This window comes from Trachurus trachurus, assembly GCF_905171665.1.
Source record: "Trachurus trachurus genome assembly, chromosome: 1".
In the NCBI taxonomy this organism is placed as follows: Eukaryota; Metazoa; Chordata; class Actinopteri; order Carangiformes; family Carangidae; genus Trachurus; species Trachurus trachurus.
The window spans coordinates 26,896,278-26,916,227 of NC_139891.1; the positions used below are offsets into that span (position 1 = coordinate 26,896,278).

The window sequence follows — 19,950 nt, forward strand, 5'->3', positions numbered from 1 at the left end:
CATGTTACACAGCATGTAACAGGACAGAAGGGAAATGGGCACAGCTGCAGAGAAGCATGTTGGTTTGTATGTTTTATTGTGGAAATGAGGCTGTGTGGTATGGCATTGTGTAGCTATGTGCAGACTTCCTTTTTTCCCGGCCGTCACATATTGTGCCGTCTTTGATTCCTGTGTGCTCTGTGATGTAAAGTAGGCCACACACAAGAAAAAAAAAAATACATCCACACTCAAGAATTTTTCCTTTTGTCCATCTCTTTTTGTCCTTTTCTCTCCAGGCTACCAGATCTCCTACTGCCTCCACAGCAGGGACCCTCTGCGCTGGACCACGGTGGAGGTGGGCTCCAACGCTCGCCAGTTCACTGTCACAGGCCTTTCCCCTGAGCAGACCTACGCGTTCCGACTCACCGCTCGCACCGCCGTGGGCTGGGGCGAAGAACAGGAAGCCCTGGTTGTTACCACTGAACGTAGAGGTGAAGGACAAACAGACACACACATATATAAACTTTTAGCAGTACTTGGGATCTCATTTGCCATCCTATTTGTCTGATTCTGAAACACTTCTATTCTGGTGAGAGCAATATTTTCAGCTTTGTCAGCAGTCTCCCTGTCACTGCTGATACGTAACGTACCGTACCATAACGAAACGCTCCCGTTGAGTTAAAAGCAACTTATTATGGAGAAAGAAAACTTGAGCTGAATCTGTGAATCTTGACATTTTGGCAAATTATTGTGGCTGAGAAAGCAGACACCGCTCCCAAACTGCCCCCCCCCCCCCTCCTTTGTCCAGCCGCCCCGGTCAACAGTGAATCAGCAGTAAGAGGGAGGACGACAAAGGACAGGAGGAAGTTTTCTCACAGTTTTTAGTTTGCTCAAGCAGTGAGTCTCCACACCTGTTTGTAGAGATATTTGACTTGTGACTTAACCTTTGTTACTGTTTTCAAAATCATTCCTAAAACATATTAAAGGGATAGTTCAACATTTTGGTCACGCATCAGCGGTTTTGCATGAATTTACCTCTAAAACAACTCTGTCTCGTAACATTCTGTTATTATCTCTTAGCGTGGTGAATGTGCAGGTCACAACTTGTCCACCAGAGCGTTTTGGAGTTGTTGGGTTGTGGATTTGATGAGTTCGGTGAGGAAAACCAAGAAATCCCATTAGCCTAAGTAGCGTAGCTCTGAGCAGCTCGCGGCTCTGCTCCGCCGTTCTAAAAAAACTTGCACCGACAATTAAAGGTAACGAACCTACTGCTAAAACTATAGGGGTTATGGCAATGGGCCAATTTGCCAAAATGTTGAACTATCCCTTTAACTTATTGTAATTCTGTTCTGAATTTAATATTTTTTTCTTGTGCAATAATGGAAAAACAACCAATAATAGTATCAATAAAACTCCAGTGCAATAGAGAGTAATGACACCACATCTCCAGCAGTAACAGGTGTCAATAATATTCATAATGACAACTGAGCTGTAACCATGACAACGGAGCATCAGATGTGCACTGAGCTCTAACATCAGTGTTTAGTTTAGTTATAGGAGCAGCAGAGCGCACACCTGCTCCTGCACGCAGCAGTGAGGCTGAGCGCTGCTGCTCAGTTTGGTCTGAAGTTTTTCCAAAGCGTCATCATGTGTTTCATTAGTTGCACCTATGTTTTTCTCGCAACACTCACTTAAAGTATCTGCAATAATAATAATAATCAAAAAAAGGCCTACGGGGACAAATCATCTGTTATGTTTGCAGCAATCAGTATGATTTAATTCTGAAACAGTATTAAATCACACACTAATGGAACTAGTGTAACAAGTGTTTTGTTTCAATTAAAAAAAAGAAAAAGTGAGAGACTTTTTCTACATTGCTGGATAATTGAACTTGAATAATGGGCTGTGAGCTTGGAAGCTTTGAGTAATGACGAGTAAAATTTGCTTTTTCATGCAGCCCTCCATACACTTATCATGCATCTTGTGTGCCATTTATGCCACAGCAATGTAATAAACTGTGATGAAATTCAGATTCAGTCATAATGATGCATAAGGAAATAAAAGGTGTTCAATCAGATTAGACATGAAATTTTGGTAAATGAGCCAATATAAGCAGTGGTGACTTGATTAATGTTATTAATTTTACCTTTGCTTTTACCCGTTTCAAAACTCTATTATGGGAAAAAACCAATTATTTTAATTTTTTTTTGTCCTCACTTCTCATATTAACTTTGGCAATAAATATTAACTTTGCTAATAAAATAGATTGGCACATTGGTCAAAGATAATATTTTGTCGCCTGTTATATAATTTCGTACAACAGTGACAGACAGTGCAGGGGAAGAAGTACGGAAAGGTCACGTGGAGTCTTAAGCATTTAAATAATGTTATGATCTCTACTTAGAGGTGAAGTCAACCGTAGAGATAAAGTTAGGGAAGGAAAAACAAAACAGGTGTTTCAGGAGCTCATAAAGGTTATCGGTGCTTCAGCAACAAGTAGTTGGTGGTCGGACATGCAGAACCCGCTGTTAGTGGGCACAGAACATTGGCACCAGATAAAGAGTATGACCTTTTCACTGTGTGGGCATTTTACACACACAGGACAAAACGAAATGACATTTTCAAATTCCAGTGGATGAAGAGCTGCTTGGCACCAAACGATATTGAAATCACCAGGTATTAGTCCTCCTGCTGGGACATAATGAGACTCAGCAGTTTCAAAAACTACCACTCCACTCATCTAGTAAAGAATTTTAGATATTTTTAGAGCAAAAAAATGAAAGTGAAATGTAAAAATCCCTGATTGAGTTCACTCACTCTCCGACTGTGGCTGCTGTGTCATGGCGTCATGTGCTGCAGTGGGCGAGCAAAAAGAGTTAGTTGGAAATCAAAGCAGAGAGAACAGATCTGAAAGTTGAGATTTGAGAGGCATAAATCATAGATATACCAAACCAAAGCAGCTTCAGATACTGTAGCTCTCTGCACTCGTGGTGATTTTGTATTTCAGGGCAGAAGAAGAAGAAGAAGAAACATTGCCAATTTACTTTCAAACATCATTTCAGCTAATTTTAGAAGGCGCTTGCCCGATCGTGGAGTATATAAACTGCGACAATAACAGAATTTTAAAGCAGAAACAGTGACAGTTTATGCCTTTGGCGAGATGTTGGAGGCTGAGCAGCGACTGTAACTCTCCCCAGATAATTTTCTCTTTCTCTAAAAACCTGAAACAGATGTAATTCCTGCAAGACAGTTGGTGGCCAGAGAAGTAGGAAGAGCTTTTTTTAATATAGTGACTTGGTTTTCAAAGAGATGAAGTGAGTGAGAAGTGCAGTTCTTCTTCATTTCACTGTGAAACAAATAAAAAGTCAAGTTTTTATCCTCCTCACATTCAGAGGTCGTGATGCTTTTATCTGGTCTTGTTTCGACTTCTGCACCTCTCATCCTGACTCAATCAACCGCTTTCATGTCTGCGCTTATTTCAAATGCAGCAGCCACTTTAAGTGAAACCAAATGAGGATTCACCTATACGCCGAAGGTTAAAATAAAGCCGAGCTCACGCTACAGGAGCCCCGATTCGACCCCAATTCACTATTTTCCAATGGAGCAGAAATCCGGCTCTGGACCCTGGGCGATACTGATGTTCGGTCCAGATTATCTGGTAATTTGATCGCTTCGCAGATCCAGCCTTAAACCTCCCAAAATCCCTATTGGCCCTGATAAATTGATATTTAGGATTTAAAATTGGCATGATAATGACTGATTACATCAGTCCTGCAGCAGTTGACAGTGTCACCGTGCAACAGTAAACCAGTCTAGTGTCGAAATAGGAAATACGAACAGGAACGGTTGGTGCAATGTTATGTTAAAGGAGGGAACAGCAGTAATCAAAATATAATATACAGATGTTTTATGAAATGGCCAACAGATGGTGAATCACTAAATAAACAGTGGACAGTATAGAATCAGTGATACACTGTGATTTTTGTTACTGTTTTCAACAACATCTGCATCAGATTCAACTGTCTTCCTCCCATCAGTCAACATATAATGTTAAGATAACAGCAGAGTCCCACCTTGTTGCTTATGTAGGATCTGATAAAGCAGGATGGATGTAATAATAACCATAAAGCTGATCACATTGTGTGACTGTGTTAGCTGAAGACACAAGCCATAAAAGTCAACACCACAGATCCATCACACATTGCCCACACTAAATCAACCGTAAGTGTTACTGCCACAGGCGGAGTGACGGGTCACTATCAGGGTTAGCTGATAACTGGTGCAGGCAGAGGATACAAATGCAGACACACAAAGGCAAACGCTGAGGCAGTGAAGTAGCCTTTAATAAATGAGCACAAGCTTTCAGGAAGATAAGACAGGCAGCTGCGTACGTTCGTAGGCAACAGGCAGCAGGAGCAGGTACCAGGACCACAGGGAAACCTCACGTGAGAGAGAGATGAAACAGGGGACTCATCAAGGAACAAAAAGGGAGTGTTATGGTGTCAGGCTCATTGTAGGAGGAGGAGGTGCAGGTGTGGAGAGCTCAGGTGACGGGCTGCAGGGCTGATGGCAACTGGGAGCAGGTGTATAGATGGGCGGGGCAGTCAGGTGAACATGACGAATTGTCCGTCCATTGGTACAATATCAGAACTTTAAACTCAAATTTGGCACAAACGTTTGCTTGGACTCATGGATGGATTGATTGGATTTTCATAATCAAAGATCAATGTCACGGTGACCTCGAAAAACACCTTCTTTTTTAGCCTTGTCAATTGCAGTATCTCACAATGAACGTTTTGGAGAAGGAATAAAACCATGATACGACACGATACGATACAAATTACTTTATTTATCCCCAGAAGGAAATTAATTTGTCTGGCAGCTGACAATAAACCTGGCAGTAAATCAAGTAGGATTAATAATTTATCATAATTGGGGCTGTCAAACAATCAAAATATTCCATTGTAAGTAATCACAAGAGTTGGTATAGTGACTGTGAGCTGAGCTGATTCATTTCCAGCTGTGGGTCGTAACAGAACGTGTGTTAATTACACGTCAAAAATAATGGCATTAAAAGAAATTTGCATTATAATGCGTTTTATTTTGAAAAGGTATCCTCCATTGTAATATAAAAACCCTACATGTACAGACATTTGTCACATAAATATTATATTTTGCATGCTGAGTAATATTGCAGGTTGTTAAATAGAGAAGGAGAGTGAAAGGTTTTGGCCACTCCTGAGCTACGAAGAAGAAATATCAGACTAAAGTGAAATATCACTTTCATAATCACTTCAAAAGTTCTGGTGTCTCAGTAGCTGAACGCATGAATACGTTTTGGTTTGAATGTAACTCACGGCTTTTGATATACGTCACCCCTGATCTCTCTGTCCAATTTTCTCCGTCAGCCTGCTAAAGCATTGAAATGCTACAAAAGTCCTTATATTAAATTGTGACAGTGGAGCGATTTTTTTTTTTTTTGCATGAAAACCTGGAATCATGATGTCAGATGTTCTGTTCGCAGCAATGGGCTGGTGTAGTGGTGTAGTGCATTTTAATTGGATCAGATATCATAACATCGGCAGCATCATTATCAGGATTTCTTTAGAATAGAATCCAGTGGTTCCCTGTTCCACTTCAGTAACATAATGGGCCATTCTCAATGTGAGATAGACAGAATAGCCTAATAGAGATTTCTTTCTGATGATGCTGAAGAGACCAACTTAATCCCTAGAAAAAGAAAATTGGTTTTTTGAGCGTGCGCTTTGGTGTGTGTGTGTGTGCGTGAGTGTGTGCGTGAGTGCGAGGCTGCGTGAATGTGCATGCATGTGTTATAGAGAAAACTGCAATTCCCTCAGAGAGATTTTGTCTTTGCAGATGTTTGTCTCTAAGAGGGTGATAACTGATAAGGTAATGGACAACGTATAGCTGCATATTTAGCAGGATCCAATCCCCCCCCCCCCCCTCCCCTCAGCTTCCCCCCCCCCTCTAATATCAGCCCAGTCTTTCTCTTCTCCTCCTCTAACGTGTTGTGTATAAGTGCTGAAAGGGCAGCACTTGTTCTCACAATTATGAGAAGATTATCAGACGAGGATCTTTACTGTGGAACGGAACAAGAGGAGAAGAGACAGGGAGACACAGATGGTATCAGAAAAACAAAAGAGCAAGAGAATAGTCAAATCTTGAAGGGAATGAAGAATAAGGGCATGTGGGGAGAAGGGAGACAAACAGATTTGACTTAAATTACTTGTGATAAGAATGAAGGAAGGAAGGCGAGGCTGTGTGTGTGTGTGTGTGTGTGTGTGTGTGTGTGTGTGTGTGTGTGTGTGTGTGTGTGTGTGTGTGTGTGTGTGTGTGTGTGTGTGTGTGTGTGTGTGTGTGTGTGTGTGTGTGTCAGTGTGTGTCAGTGTGTGACCGTGCTTGCGCTTTTGTTTGAGAACATAAGTGTGGATTAATTAAACTTCAGAGAGAATCGATGATGCTTTTATTTCGAGACTTAATCGATAACCTGGTGCCTCTGAAATTAACCACTTATGCCCCCCAACCGAGTGTTTGTGTTTGCGCGTGTGCACACACATACATGTGTTCACAGGTCCACTAATCACACACCACTGGCAGCACAGTCGTACTAAGACACTGACTCCTAGAGTCATCTTTCATCCTCTAATTGAATAGTGAAGACACACACACACACACACACACACAAACAGACAGGCTGCTGAGAAATTGTTTCTTTGATGCTGCAGCAGTCACATGTCTTGTTTCATTTAAACATATATATGCATTGCAGCAGTCGCACTGATGCATGTGTGATGTAAATGTGTTGCTGTGTCCTGCGTTATGAGCAATTTGCAGCATATGTTTCCATGATAGTTTCCATTTGTCCAAGTGACAATTAATTTCAGCATTTATAGCTGCAGATATGAGGGAAGTTAAAGAAAAAAACTTGAATTAATGAGCCAAGAAACATATTGAACGCAGATGTTTCTACACTGGGTGTTTACATGCATTTAGTAAAGCAGGTTTCCGTCGACTCTCTGCCCTGAGCTCATTTCTTAAACGTAGAGGACGCAGACGAACCAGATTTCAGCATTTCTCCATTTCTGCCTCAGAGAACTGATTCCTTGGTCGTGTTTTCGTGTATTCACGTCTCTAATCAGCGTCTCTAATCAGCTTTTTACATGCAAGCATGTGTATGACAAAGACTCGAGGCAGAGAAAGCGTCAGTGTGACAGCAGAACAGATGAAAGGAAAGATCATTACATGTGGCATTGCATCCTTTAGTCAAATTAATTCCTTTCAGAGTCTGACTAAATATTGAAACTAACTCATTGTACCTTCTGGATGTGTAAATAAATATTTCCACTGCTGAACATCTGACTGTTAGGAAAAGTAAAACCTCCAACACACACATCCTTCTGTATAGCGTCACTACAGTTAAAATAACAGCACTGTGGTGGCCTGACACTTTACTAAAACACTTTTCCTTTAATTTGTCATCCATGCATTTATCTCCATCACAAACAGCCACATTTACGACAGAGATAAGTGTGCGGATGTTTTGACCTTTTTTTTTTTTTTTTTTTTTTTTCTGTTTTGCATCCAGAACCTTTTTGACGTTTGGTAATGTGCAATCGCTCTGTCCTTTAATTTGTCACCCAACTGTACATCTAAAGCACTAAGTGCAGTCTTTTTCTCTCACACAAACAAATATCCATGAATATAATAGCAGCCATGTGATGTTAAAGGACTGAAAACATCATGTTATGTGTGAATGGGTGACTCAAATGTGTTGGAATATCAACAAGTGTTTATGTTGTGTGTTTTTTTTAGCTGTAGGGGATTTCATCTGTTGCTCACTGTTTCTCTCTCATCCTTCCCCTTCTATTCCCCCGTCCCCGTCCCTGTCACATCACTTTTTCTACCTTCTCTTCCTTCCCCTCTCATCTCCCCTCTGCCTCTTTCGTCTCCTCCCACTCTCGGCTTTTTATCTTCCCTCTTTTTCCCCCTTCCGTGCCGCCATCCACAGAGCGTCCCCAGCCGCCCAGGAGGTTGTCTGTTCCTCAGGACGAGGTTGAGTCTCGCAGCCTCCGCCTCCACTGGGCGACGGGCGGCTCGGGCTCCTCTCCCCTGAGGTACTTCACTCTGCAGGTCAAACAGCTGCCCAACGGAGACTGGAGCACGCACGTTGCTGACATCCCTCACAACAAGACCTCCTGGACTGTTGACAGGTACACACACCTGCTCATAACACACACACAAACAGTATATGCACATGAAGCTGCTTGTGTGGCAACAGTATTTTTTTAAATAATACATGTAATAATAATCTTTATTAATGGAGCACTTTTCTGATCCCAGGCTTCAGGTTGACTGTTTGCTTAAAGCTATAGTTCAACATTTTTGGCAAATTCACCTACTGCTACAATCCCTATAGTCATAGCAGTAGGTTCATTACCTTTAATTATCGGTGCATGTTGTTTTGAGATTGGCGGGGCAGAGACGTGAGCTGCTCAGTGAGCACAATGGAGGTGAACGGTGCAGGTCCCCTGTCCCTCATCAAACTCATCAAATACACAAACCAACAACTCCAAATCATTCTCATGGACAAGTTGTGACCTGCACATTCACCACGCTATGAAATAACCATGTATAATTATGTAATATTACGACACATGAAGCAAATACTCTGAACTACTTGCGCTTTTGAAATCACTCCGCCCAGCAGCCGTGTCTGGAATGTAGTTCCAGCTGCATTTGCCTCCAAAACAACTCTGTTAAATCTCTGTTGAGGTGATATTGCACCTAGAAATAAGTTGCTTCATTGTACAGGCCACAGTGAGCTGGTTTATTGCACCGAAGAATTGTAGAGTGAGAAAAGCGACAAAAACAGCGAAAAAGTGACTGGACCTGCGCAGTTCCCCTTTGTTGACATGAGGTTGTGTAAGGTGGTCGTGCATCGTCGGTACTTTTACCTGCAGTAGAGAGAGTTGTAGATCACCACACTCCCAGTGAGAAGAGCTGACTGGACTGATGCTCTGATTCACTCAGCTGGCCTGCAGCTGTGGCGCAGCTTCGTAGGTGCACTTTAAAAAACATGTAGTGGCAAAGTTAAGTGCCGTTTCCATGGGAAGATAGACCACTGGAAAATATTCTACATGAAGTGCACATTTAAACAGATAATGGATTGTTGTAGAGAGCATTTCTAAAAGAGTGTCTAATGCATGTTATTTCTGGTGAGCCCCCGTGCACAGCATCACTCTGGTGCTCCCAGTCACATCTCCTTACTACTGTAGGAGCAGGTCATTTACTGCCTCACACACACAACCCAACATCAGAATCAGGTTGGTGCCATCATGTACGATGACGTAGTTATTGTTTTACTCTTTCGTATCAATCTCCGGTGAATGATAGTAACGTAATTCTTTTTTTTACTTAAAGCGGGACACTTTGGCCTTCACAAAGAGTGAAGCTCACCCAGAAGCGGAGTAGTCCTGCCGAAAATCAGTCGTAAAAGCAATAGATAATGCGTGGATTACCATTTACGCATTTTACACAAAACATGGGCCTCATATGGAAGGAGAAAGTTTGTTCACTGCAGGAAACAAAAGACAAAAGAGCCAGTGCACCCAATGGAAATGTCAGGCCTGTGATGTGGTTCTCTTCCTCATTGCAGACACACACTGTTTTCATGTCAGGCGAGTGGGGCATTTTTGTAAATAATGTAAATAATTATTTTTGTATCATAGTTAGTGCCTTATTCATTTTCCCCTAATCCCCAAGACCCCAAAGAACAGTTATATAGTGTCTAAAAAGAAGTCTATAATAATTTCCTGTGTTTCCAACAAATATATGTGAAATTCATTTTCCGTTTTTTATTTTCCTTTCTTTTTCTGGTCATACAGCTTTTTCTACATTAATATGATACCACTACAGATATTCTGAAAGCCAAGGCTGCCTGAAAAAAAGGATGTCTTACTTGACTGTTACTGATGCTATATATATATATGCTATACTATGACTTGACTATTACCGTTACTACTATTACTTGACTGTGCTTTTCAGGGCTGAGGTTTTATAATTAAGTATTAATGTACAAGGAGACCAGGCGAGAGAAATACAGAAGAAAATGCCATTGACTCATGATAATATAGTAATTTTCCAATCACGGCTCTATCACATTCTGAATTCTCCATCATATAAAGAGTTTGTCAAGAGCTCCAACATAAATAACAAACATTAGCATGCCTAAGCTAATGAGCTGAATACCTGCCTCCAATCACAGCAGCAGCAGCAGCAGCATCAGTGTAGCAGCTGATTCCTGAAGCCTTTGTATCAGAGTTTAGCCCGTCGTTAACATCTCTGTTACACTCCAGCAACCCCGGCAAGCTTAGCCGAGATAGCATTGCATTTGACAAACAAATCAGCTAGGTTAAATCTTAACGTCTCTCTTGTCGCTTGTCCGAGTGCGTAAGCTAAGCAGCTAAACAGGATTATGCCAGAATGAAATTCTTTCTTATTATCTTACGCTGTCCTACGAGCTGTTTCTGTATTTCCATTTCTTCTACCTCGGTCATTAGTTGGTGATGATTCCCGGTTCTTAAAGCTTAAAGTTTCATGTATGTGGCACTGGGAAGCTGCATACTTTAATTTCACAAGATTTTTTCGTTTTAAGTGCACAAGTCGGCCTGAAATATGGTGCTGTGTGAGAGCTGAATGCTTGACAGGCATAGCAACCGTATCTAAGGAGAGGACAGAGCTCACCTAACGGTCAATTAGGCCATGTCAAGCATCCTCTGAGAAAACAGCCATAATTACTTTTTTTTTTTTTTTTTCCTTTTGCTTTCATTACTGAGCCCTACCAGGGAAATTTTGTTTAACATGACATGTCGGACTTGATTCAGATGAAGTCAAACCAGAGCGGAGACCAGACAATTAGAACAAACACAGAATTGTTTTATTCATTTATTTACCGCAGGAGGGAACGTTTTTTTTTTTTTTTTTGGAGCCAAAAATACATACGGCACAAAGAATAGAAAAATACTGATAATAAAAAATAACCACCGCCAGTGGAAGTAGAGTAATCATAATCAGAGCAGAAATGAGAAGGATCTCAGTCACCTAATCACACAGGAACAGCAGGGACAGCTCTGTGTTTTACTCTTAATAATTCTCACTCTGGTTTCATGCTTGTCTGCAGTTTATCTGTTCCCATTCTTTCTTTCTTTCTCTTTCTTTTTCTTTTTTTTACCTCTTTCATCAGTCATCCACTCTTGTTGTCACCACCTCCTTCGCTCTCTCCATCCATCCATCCATCCATACATCTTTCAAAAACCATCAGGCTCTTTTTTTCTCTCATGCGTCCTCAAGCATCCCGACCACTCATCCCATAGAAGAGGACTCCATTGCTACTAAAACGTCTTCCTCTTCCACTCCTCTCTCTTCTTCCCTCCATCCTATCCTCCCTGGGGAGACTGTCATTATGGCAGCAGGTGACGGCGGTGGTCAGACTGGATGACTACTCCAAACTTCGCTTCGCTGATGGCCGCCCTGAATAGCAGGACTAGTCTGTGATGATGAGGCTTATTTTTTTTTGTGTTTTGTTGCGTGTCCTCGTGACAGTTTGCGTGTCTGTGTGTGTGTGTGTGTGTGTGTGTGTGTGTGTGTGTGTGTGTGTGTGTGTGTGTGTGTGTGTGTGTGTGTGTGCACCTTCGCGAGCTCTCACAAGGCTATTTGAGATGCTGAAGACTGTTCTCTCAGTGTGTCTGCAGCAGCAGCCGGTTTCAAACCTGCCTCAGGGAGCGTCTATCTGCCGCGATGGAGGAGCTGCTGCTGTTGTTGCTGCTGCTGCTGTTGCTGCTGCCTTTTGTTTTGATGCGTTATTTTTTTTCCCGCCCGTTCTCTCGCTGAATGTTCTCATTACAGCACCGGATGGAGGAATTAGCTTACATCTCTGTATGCTCACACTCATACTCACTTGTTATCTGTCCTTAATTGTTGTTTTCCAGTGAGACATCTTTGGAACCAAAACATTGAATTCCCCAGGCTAGTGCACAGACACACATGAAGTCCACACATACACACACACATAGACACACACACACTTTCAAACACTGTCCTTAACATCCTCCCAGTGCTCTTGGTACCCCACCATCTTTGAGCTCGGTGCCTTTGATGTTCTATTCCTACGATACCCACAACCCCATAGGGCCTTTTCTTGTCCCTTATTGGGCCCGGCTCATTATTATACAAGAAGACACTTGAGCAGTTCTCCTGTCGCCTGCTGAATTTCTAACCGGTCCTCTGAAGTCTCCTAGGCACTCTGTAAATAAAGTCTAGTGAGGGAACTTGCAGGTAGACGTGTGAGCAGTGAGTGAAATGACTTCTTTTAACAAATTATTAACTAGCTGCTGTTAACTCCTGCTAATAACAGGTCCAGTCAATTATAAATACGTGAAAAATGACCGTTATGAAGCCAAGTGTCCTTCACAAATGAGACTTTCCCACCATGTGTGGGAGAGAGGGTGCATTTATACTATTAAGGCCCCATGCAGCAGACTTGTTCAGCCAGTCCCTGCACAATAGGTGCATGTTTGTTGGGCTGATTGTAAGTGGCTCTAGAGTCAATTGTTTCCAGTATTACTGATGTAAATTGTTATTCTGCGCTTATTAATGCTTTCACCTTGCGCAGAGGAGAAATGCAGATAAGATGTTGTGGTAGTATAGCAGTAAAAAAAAAAGAAAAAAAAAACTTTGGCAGGGGAGACAATTAAGTAAAGGTGTTAGATAATTATTATTCAGGACCTTTTCTCATCTTCAAAGGCCACTGAAAGAGCAAAACCTGCCTTGTGAGGTGGGGAAAGGGGGGAGTCTTGGGAGGAAGTTATTTCCAAAGTGTTAAAGGAACCCAGCAGAGAGTTTTTGACCACTTGCGGTGCTGCGTAATAATGTCGTGATGAGTTGTATTCTTTGTAGCTGCTTGTATAGAGCATGGGCCTTTTTTTGTGCGTTTCCCCCGGTAGAGTACGAGGACAAGACCACAAACCTAAGTCAAAACATACAAAAGAAAAGCTTTACAAAGGATTTGCAGGGAAGGAAAGGCATTCACTGTGTTTGTACTGGGTACTCACACTTGTGTTTAGTGTGAAACTTTGAATGGAAGCCAAAAGAAAAAAAAAAAAAAAAACAGCCTTAACTTAGCTTTATTTGTCTAAACTAGAGCCTTTCATACTGTTGAGCACATTTTTAAGTGTTTTTTCAATTGACTGATAAGCAAACAATGCAACAAATATCAACTGTGAAACAATAGGAGACTAAAGCACAGTCCTGTCGCTCAGAGGAGGCGCAGAGGCACAATCTTCACCCATGGCACATCTTTCAAGTTAAAAAGAAAAACATTTTTGGATTAACAACTGCTGCATCCACTGTGATGTCTGAACATTTCACTGAAAGAACTGAGAGAAGTTATTACTGGCTGTTGTTGACTGATGTTCTTAAGGCACAGCTGGTCCAAGGGAGGCTCCCCACCAAGATGAGCCCTCAGCTGTCGTGCTATCATAAAAGTCTTTTGCCCAAAATCACAAGTGTAATTGTACTGCTGTGGTTTTATTGGCTGAGTTATAAATGCAATACCCTCATTAGTTGGTTTAGTAATAAAAAATCATATTAAAATAATATTGAACATTTTGCATGAAGCTCACGGTGCAACAAGTCCTGCAGAATTTTAGAAAAAAAAGTCTGTTAACCCTTTAATTTACAGGCCGTTAATTACGTGATAATGTAGATATATGTCTAGAAATATCGATCAATGTCATAGTAATGTCATGTTCTTCATAAAGGCAAAATATTACACATGCTTTTCATGCTTTGAATTTTTTGGGAAAGGCCAGAACTTTTCTCCACCAAGTCTTCTTGCAATTGACTGATATTTCTGGGCTATTTCTACGCAATCAATCGTTATTTCTTGGCTATATTTCTCAACATTAGGCAAGGCAAGGCATCTTTATTTACATGTATATAGCGCATTTCATACCAAGGCAACTTAATGTGCTTTACATAAAGACAAAACATTTAAAAGAACAGCATAAAACAGCATTAAAAAAAAACACTTTTTTAAAAGTGAAAAAATGTAAACATTAAACATAGAGTTAAAAGCAAGAGCAAAGAAGAATAAAAAGTAGAAGGAGAAAAGAAAATAGGTGTAGTTTAAAGTTCTTAAAAAGAGCTCAGCTATAAGCACATGAAAAGAGAAATGTTTTTAACCTGGATTTAAAAGTGCTTACAGTTGGGGCTGATTTCAGTTCTGCTGGTAGTTTGTTCCAGTTGTGTCCAGCATAACAGCTAAATATTGCTTCACCATGTCTGGTTTGAACTCTGAGCTCCACTATCTGACCTGAGTCAGTCGATCTCAGAGCTCTACTGGGTTTATACTCTACTGACATGTCATTCATGTATTCATTACTATGAAATGCTCCCCACTCCTGCAAATGAAGTTAAAGTTGAAAAGTCTTTTTGTGCCATAAATCCATCAGATTATGTAGCTGAATTTCCATTTTTTGTGTGTGTGTATTTTTGTGTGTACAGGTTGAAGCCCTACACGTCCTACAAGTTCCGGATGTTGGCCACCAACGATATAGGAGACAGCGTCCTCAGCAAAGAAACAGAAGCTGTTACGACTCTGCAGGACGGTGAGAGTCTGAGGCACAGAGGGAAAGTGAAAAATTAGGAAATAACAGAAAAACCATGACAGAAGAGAGGAGGTGGACAGACGCACATCTGTCTGTCTGTCTGGTTGCCTTTCTCCTCCTCCTCCATTCCAATCCAATCCATTTTATTTATAAAGCACATTTAAATAAACACAAAGGTTTCCAAAGTGCTGTACAGTAAAATAGAAATCATAAAACATACTAAAAAGGCAAAAATACTAAAGATAAAAAAACTCAATAAAGCATAATAAATAAATAAATAAATAAATAAATAGACTGTCCTCCTCCTCCTCCTCATTGTTTCCCTGTGTGTTTCCTTCCCAGCGCCTGACGAGCCTCCAGTGATCCTCGCTGTAAAACCAACAACCACCACCTCAGTCCTGGTGCAGTGGAAGGTACATTCAGACTTTTAACACCACACACACACACATGAAAACTTTTGACTGTAGGTTAATCACTTACTCAGCGAATGAGACCCCTGCAGACTCAGTGCATGCAGCGTCTGTGTGTGTGTTTGTGTGTGTGTGTGTGTGTGTTTGTGCCTGTGCAATTACCATTATTACTGAAGCAGGAGAGGTCAGAGGGCAGCGCGGACAGATTGGAGATTCGGAGGGAAGAGATGGATGAACAGACGGAGGGACAGACAGTCCTGGGCAGGGGAGAAAAATGTTCATAGTCCTAATGAGGATATACCAGCAGGAGAGATGTTAGAGGGCGAGAGGCAAACATCGGCAACGTCCAACAGCAGAGGAAAGAGAGAGACAGAGAGAGAGAGAGAAAGGGGAGTTATGGGGGAAAACAGTGGTGGTTAAGAGCCGCAGTGATATGTGAAAAGACAGTAAATACAGCCTAACAACTTAACTGCTTGTCCTCCTCTGTTTGGAAATGTCTTCTCTCGCTCCTTCTAGCCTTATGTCAAAGCAGAAGGAGGCAGGGAAAAAACAAAGTCACCAGCAATTTCATCATCCTTTACAAGAGTGCCAAATCCACTGAAGCATCACTTTGTCTGTGTGGGTTACAGCCAGACCAATCCACCAGCCCTTTAAAGTGGACTCTGCTGATAAAATACTGCTCTTCCTGCCTGCCAGCTCCCTGTCAATCACCAAGAAGGAAAATTAGCATACTGCGGAATCCTCTGAAGTTTTCTATTTGAAAAAAAAAAAGGATCTGTAATGCAGCTTAACGTGTACCCTTTGTGTGTGTATTTCCACAGCGCCCCGGTGACGACAGTGTCAATGGGGTGTTGACTGGATATCGGCTCTACTATAGAGAGCTTCCAGTGAACTCTTCCTCCCCTGAAGCAGACGTCCAGACAAACAAAAACACCACCACCACCACCACAACAACTTCCCTGCTTACAGGTGAGTAGCACTGACACTGATGCTACACCTGTCAATCACGTTCATTCGATACGTCATTCGTATCATTTGAAATACTCAGTCATTTCTGAAAGTAAAGAGACAGACACAGACCAAAGCAGGGCTCACATTGCTAGTTGATGTTATTAACTGCAGCTATAGCAACATCATACACAGGTGGACTTTGGCCTGAACAACCATGTTATGTTACATTCACTCTTGTGTTAATATATCAACAAACTGGTACGCTGTGTGTTTCGTTGACTAACGTTACAATGTAAGTTCTGATTGTGTGACAGTCCTGCATTTTCACATATTTTCATGTCTGATACAGAAACAGATGCAATTAAATTTAGCTTAAAAGAGACATATTATGCCCCTTGTCCACGAATTAAAATAGTTCCCAGGTGTCTTAAAGACATGTCTGTGACATGCTTCGGTCAAAATACCCCAAGGATCAAACATCACAGCTCTTTTCATCCTCTCAACAGCCCTGTTCAGAACGGCTGGTTTCAGTGCCTGTCCCTTTAAATGCAAATGACCCACTGCTTGCCCCGCCCCTTCTACCGGTACCAGGTAGGGGTGGGGTTATGCAAATTCAAAAACTAATGACATCATTGGAAAACAACTGAGGGAACAGCTCGTTTTTGTCAATTCCCACATTTTGGGGGCCGGAAGGCAAGACAAACACCCAACTATATGTTAAAGAGCCTTCAAAAAGTGATATTTCCATAATATGTCCTGTTTAACTCTAGCAGCAGTGAATTAGTTGTTTTTTTTACTGTCCATTGGATTGGACCTTCGATTTATTTCCAGGTGACAACAACAAAGTAATTTTAATTTGCTCATGTTGACTGTAGCCTATACAGTACAAGAAATAAAAACTGTCAGAACCATCATTACTTGGTCGTTCATGTATAATCAATGTGATTGTATTACAGTGTAGAGCCAGTTAGTCTTGGATAGCTTAAATAAGGAATATGTAAGATCAGACTGTTACTGTATGTAGTTGAAGTTTTTGTCCACAGCTCTGGATGTAAGCAGCACAGGCAGTAAGATGCTAACTCTTGCAGATTCATTTAGACTCAAACATATAAAAAACACAGTTTAATCCATTCCTTGCACTTCTATTCATTTATTTTGGGTTTGAAGAGGATAATGAAAGGCCTTTAAACTCGTTAATGAGTGAGGCTCACTATAGTCCCATGTACACCACTTCAAAAAAGCAAAAAACAAATCGAAGAATACAAAATTCGACAAGTCTGCTTTGTGCCTAGTTACAGTTGCTACTCTGTGATTGGACTATTGTGTTTGAAGGGATTTTTTTCCAGGGGGTTTAGCAAATGGTCAGTTGCTCCGTGATTTTAGAGGGCGCTTCACTTCCATAATCAGTGAAGGACCTCTCTGTCTGTGGTTTGATCTGCTGCAGTCAAGTCTTTGATAGAAAGAGGAAATATTTCAATGGCAACAACGTGCTTTTTTTTTTTTATATGTGCAATCAAAAATGAGTAAGAGGAAGGATCAGTGGTGGAAGAGTTTGTAAAGGTTTCACAACCTGTTAGTCATCCTTGAATGTGAGATTCAGCTCAATTGTTATTGTCATTTTTCATGTAACCCGTTTGTGGTGATTTTTGTATCAAAAAAATTCCCCATTAAGAAGTTGAAGAAAAAGAAAAATGAAAATAAAAAGTTAGGCTATTTTAGATGTTTTTCACTTCAGAGCATGGACCAGGGGTGAGGTGTGTGGCTGTGATGAACAAAATGACCCTCAGTGGACCAATGTTTTCTTATGAGACCACCTATACTGCTCTATAACATTGGTAATAGTAAACCATTATTATGCACCGTGCAGCCAGCGGTGCTTTATAGATTGGAAGATGGACAATTCCTTGTCCGTCCGACGTTCACTTAGTTGGAGCACTGAAACATAAATGTCTTTAATACAGTCATTTTATTGAATGGCATTATAATTGCACTATTTATTGTTGAACTTGAAATGTTTATTGATTTACTCCCCCTCCATTTTTCTCCCTCTCTTCCCAAGCCAAGAGCACCTTCAAGACAGTCAGCAGCGCCTCGCTAACAGAGTTTGAGTTGACACGTAAGTAATTTACGATGGAAGTAAAGCTGCTGTGTTTAGATTTCTTTTTTAGTTGGCTTTATTAGACCCACATTTTAAGATACAGCCTTACTATGACTTTTGCATGCATGCTGTATAAAAGTCCTAAAAGTGCTTTTATCTTTCTATAGAGCTGAAGAAGTACAAACGTTACCAGATCGTCATGACAAGCTACAACATCGTCGGCGAGAGTCCTACCTCCACCCCGGTCGAGGTCTCTGTCGGAGAGGCGGGTGAGTGAAAACAGAAGGAGCAGCGGCAGATGAAGTTTAGCTTTCATGGAGATGGATCTGTTAGCATGCAAACCCAGTAGCTGTTAAAGGGATAGTTCAACATTTTGGCAAATTGGCCCATTGCCATAATCCCTAGGTTCGTTACCTCTAATTGTCGGTGCAAGCTATTTTTAGAACGGCGGAGCAGAGCTACGCTACGGAGGCAAATGGGATTTCTTGGTTTCCCTCATCAAACTCATCAAATACACAATCCAACAACTCCAAAACGCTCTGGTGGACAAGTTGTGACCTGCACATTCACCACGCTATGAGATAATAACACAACGTTACCAGACAGAGTTGTTTTAGAGGTAAATTCATGCAAAACCGCTGATGCGCGTTTCCTTCAGGGGCAATTTTTCAGCAAGCAGTCTCTGTATTTACCTCTAAAACAACTCCATCTCGTAACGTTCTGTTATTTCACAGTTTAATGAGGGAAACCAAAAAATCCCATCAGCCTCTGTAGCGTAGCTCCGAGCAGCTCGCGGCTCTGCTCCACCGTTCTAAAAATAGCTTGCACCGACAAATAAAGGTACCGAACCTACTGCTCAAACTATAGGGATTATGGCAATGGGCCAATTTGCCAAAATGTTGAACTATCCCTCTAAGAGTTCACTCAGGGCTCTGTCTCTATCTGTTTTTAAAGAGCACGTGATACGGTTGAAATCTCTACAAGAATCGAGTAAGTGGACCTTGAGTTGGCATTGTTTTGTACAGGCTGGTGAGAGACACTGAGACACCTCCTGTCTTACTCTCTGAGCTCCGTCAGTGACTTTGTCTTTGTCTAGGCTTCGTGGTGTTGAAGGTGAAGACTTGGTTTCAGTGTTCAGGTTAGAAGAGTGTGCAGTGGGTAGAGCGGCCGCCCCATGTAGAGGCTACAGTCCTCAACGCAGGCTACCCTGTTCGAATCCTGCGTCGGGCAGCCCTTTCCTGCATGTCATTCCCCCTCTCTCTGCCTCCCCCTTTCCTGTCTATCTCTACTGTGGACTATCGAATAAAAGGCAAAAAGCCAAAAATATACTTAAAAAAAAAAAAAGAAGAGGGTTCAGGGTGTCGGTTTGTGCATGTTTTGTTTTTTTTGGTGTGCGAGACAGAGAGATATTTACTCTCCTCTTTGTCAAATGGATCCATGGTTTGACTCTGGTGAAAGTTAAACAGGGTCTGGGCCTTCGCTACAGAACAGATGACCGGTCGTGTGAATCTCTGGATGACATTCAGGTGTTTGCACATGCACAACACACACACACACACACACACACGCACACATAGAAACAAAAAACACACATACTACCACAAGACAGTTTGATTTTATTGTTCCCAGGGGAAAAAAAATCTTTGGCCCTGTGCATGCTTTGCACAAACCATCACAGTGACAACTATGACAGCTAGAAGCAAATAAGTACAACACAGCAGCAAAATAACAGCGACAGGTGAAACAACATGAAAACAGGACTGGTCTGGTCTGGTTCTCTCTCTCAGCGAATCAGGTAGCTGGGGCTGTTGCCAAAAGTGAGCCC

At 41.6% G+C, this 19,950-nt stretch overlaps 1 protein-coding gene across 1 annotated transcript in view; it reads left to right on the forward strand.

Annotated features, from left to right (window-relative positions):
• The window catches only part of LOC310989093 (protein sidekick-1-like), a gene marked incomplete at both ends in the record, with an annotated part of 280,354 nt that overhangs the window by 243,140 nt on the left and 17,264 nt on the right, over positions 1-19,950 (forward strand). The window contains 7 exons of the mRNA XM_083975990.1: positions 276-470; positions 8,009-8,210; positions 14,563-14,666; positions 15,009-15,079; positions 15,898-16,045; positions 18,087-18,143; positions 18,293-18,394. Coding sequence (XP_083832116.1) covers positions 276-470; positions 8,009-8,210; positions 14,563-14,666; positions 15,009-15,079; positions 15,898-16,045; positions 18,087-18,143; positions 18,293-18,394 — 879 coding nt within the window. The remainder of the gene's footprint in view (positions 1-275; positions 471-8,008; positions 8,211-14,562; positions 14,667-15,008; positions 15,080-15,897; positions 16,046-18,086; positions 18,144-18,292; positions 18,395-19,950) is intronic.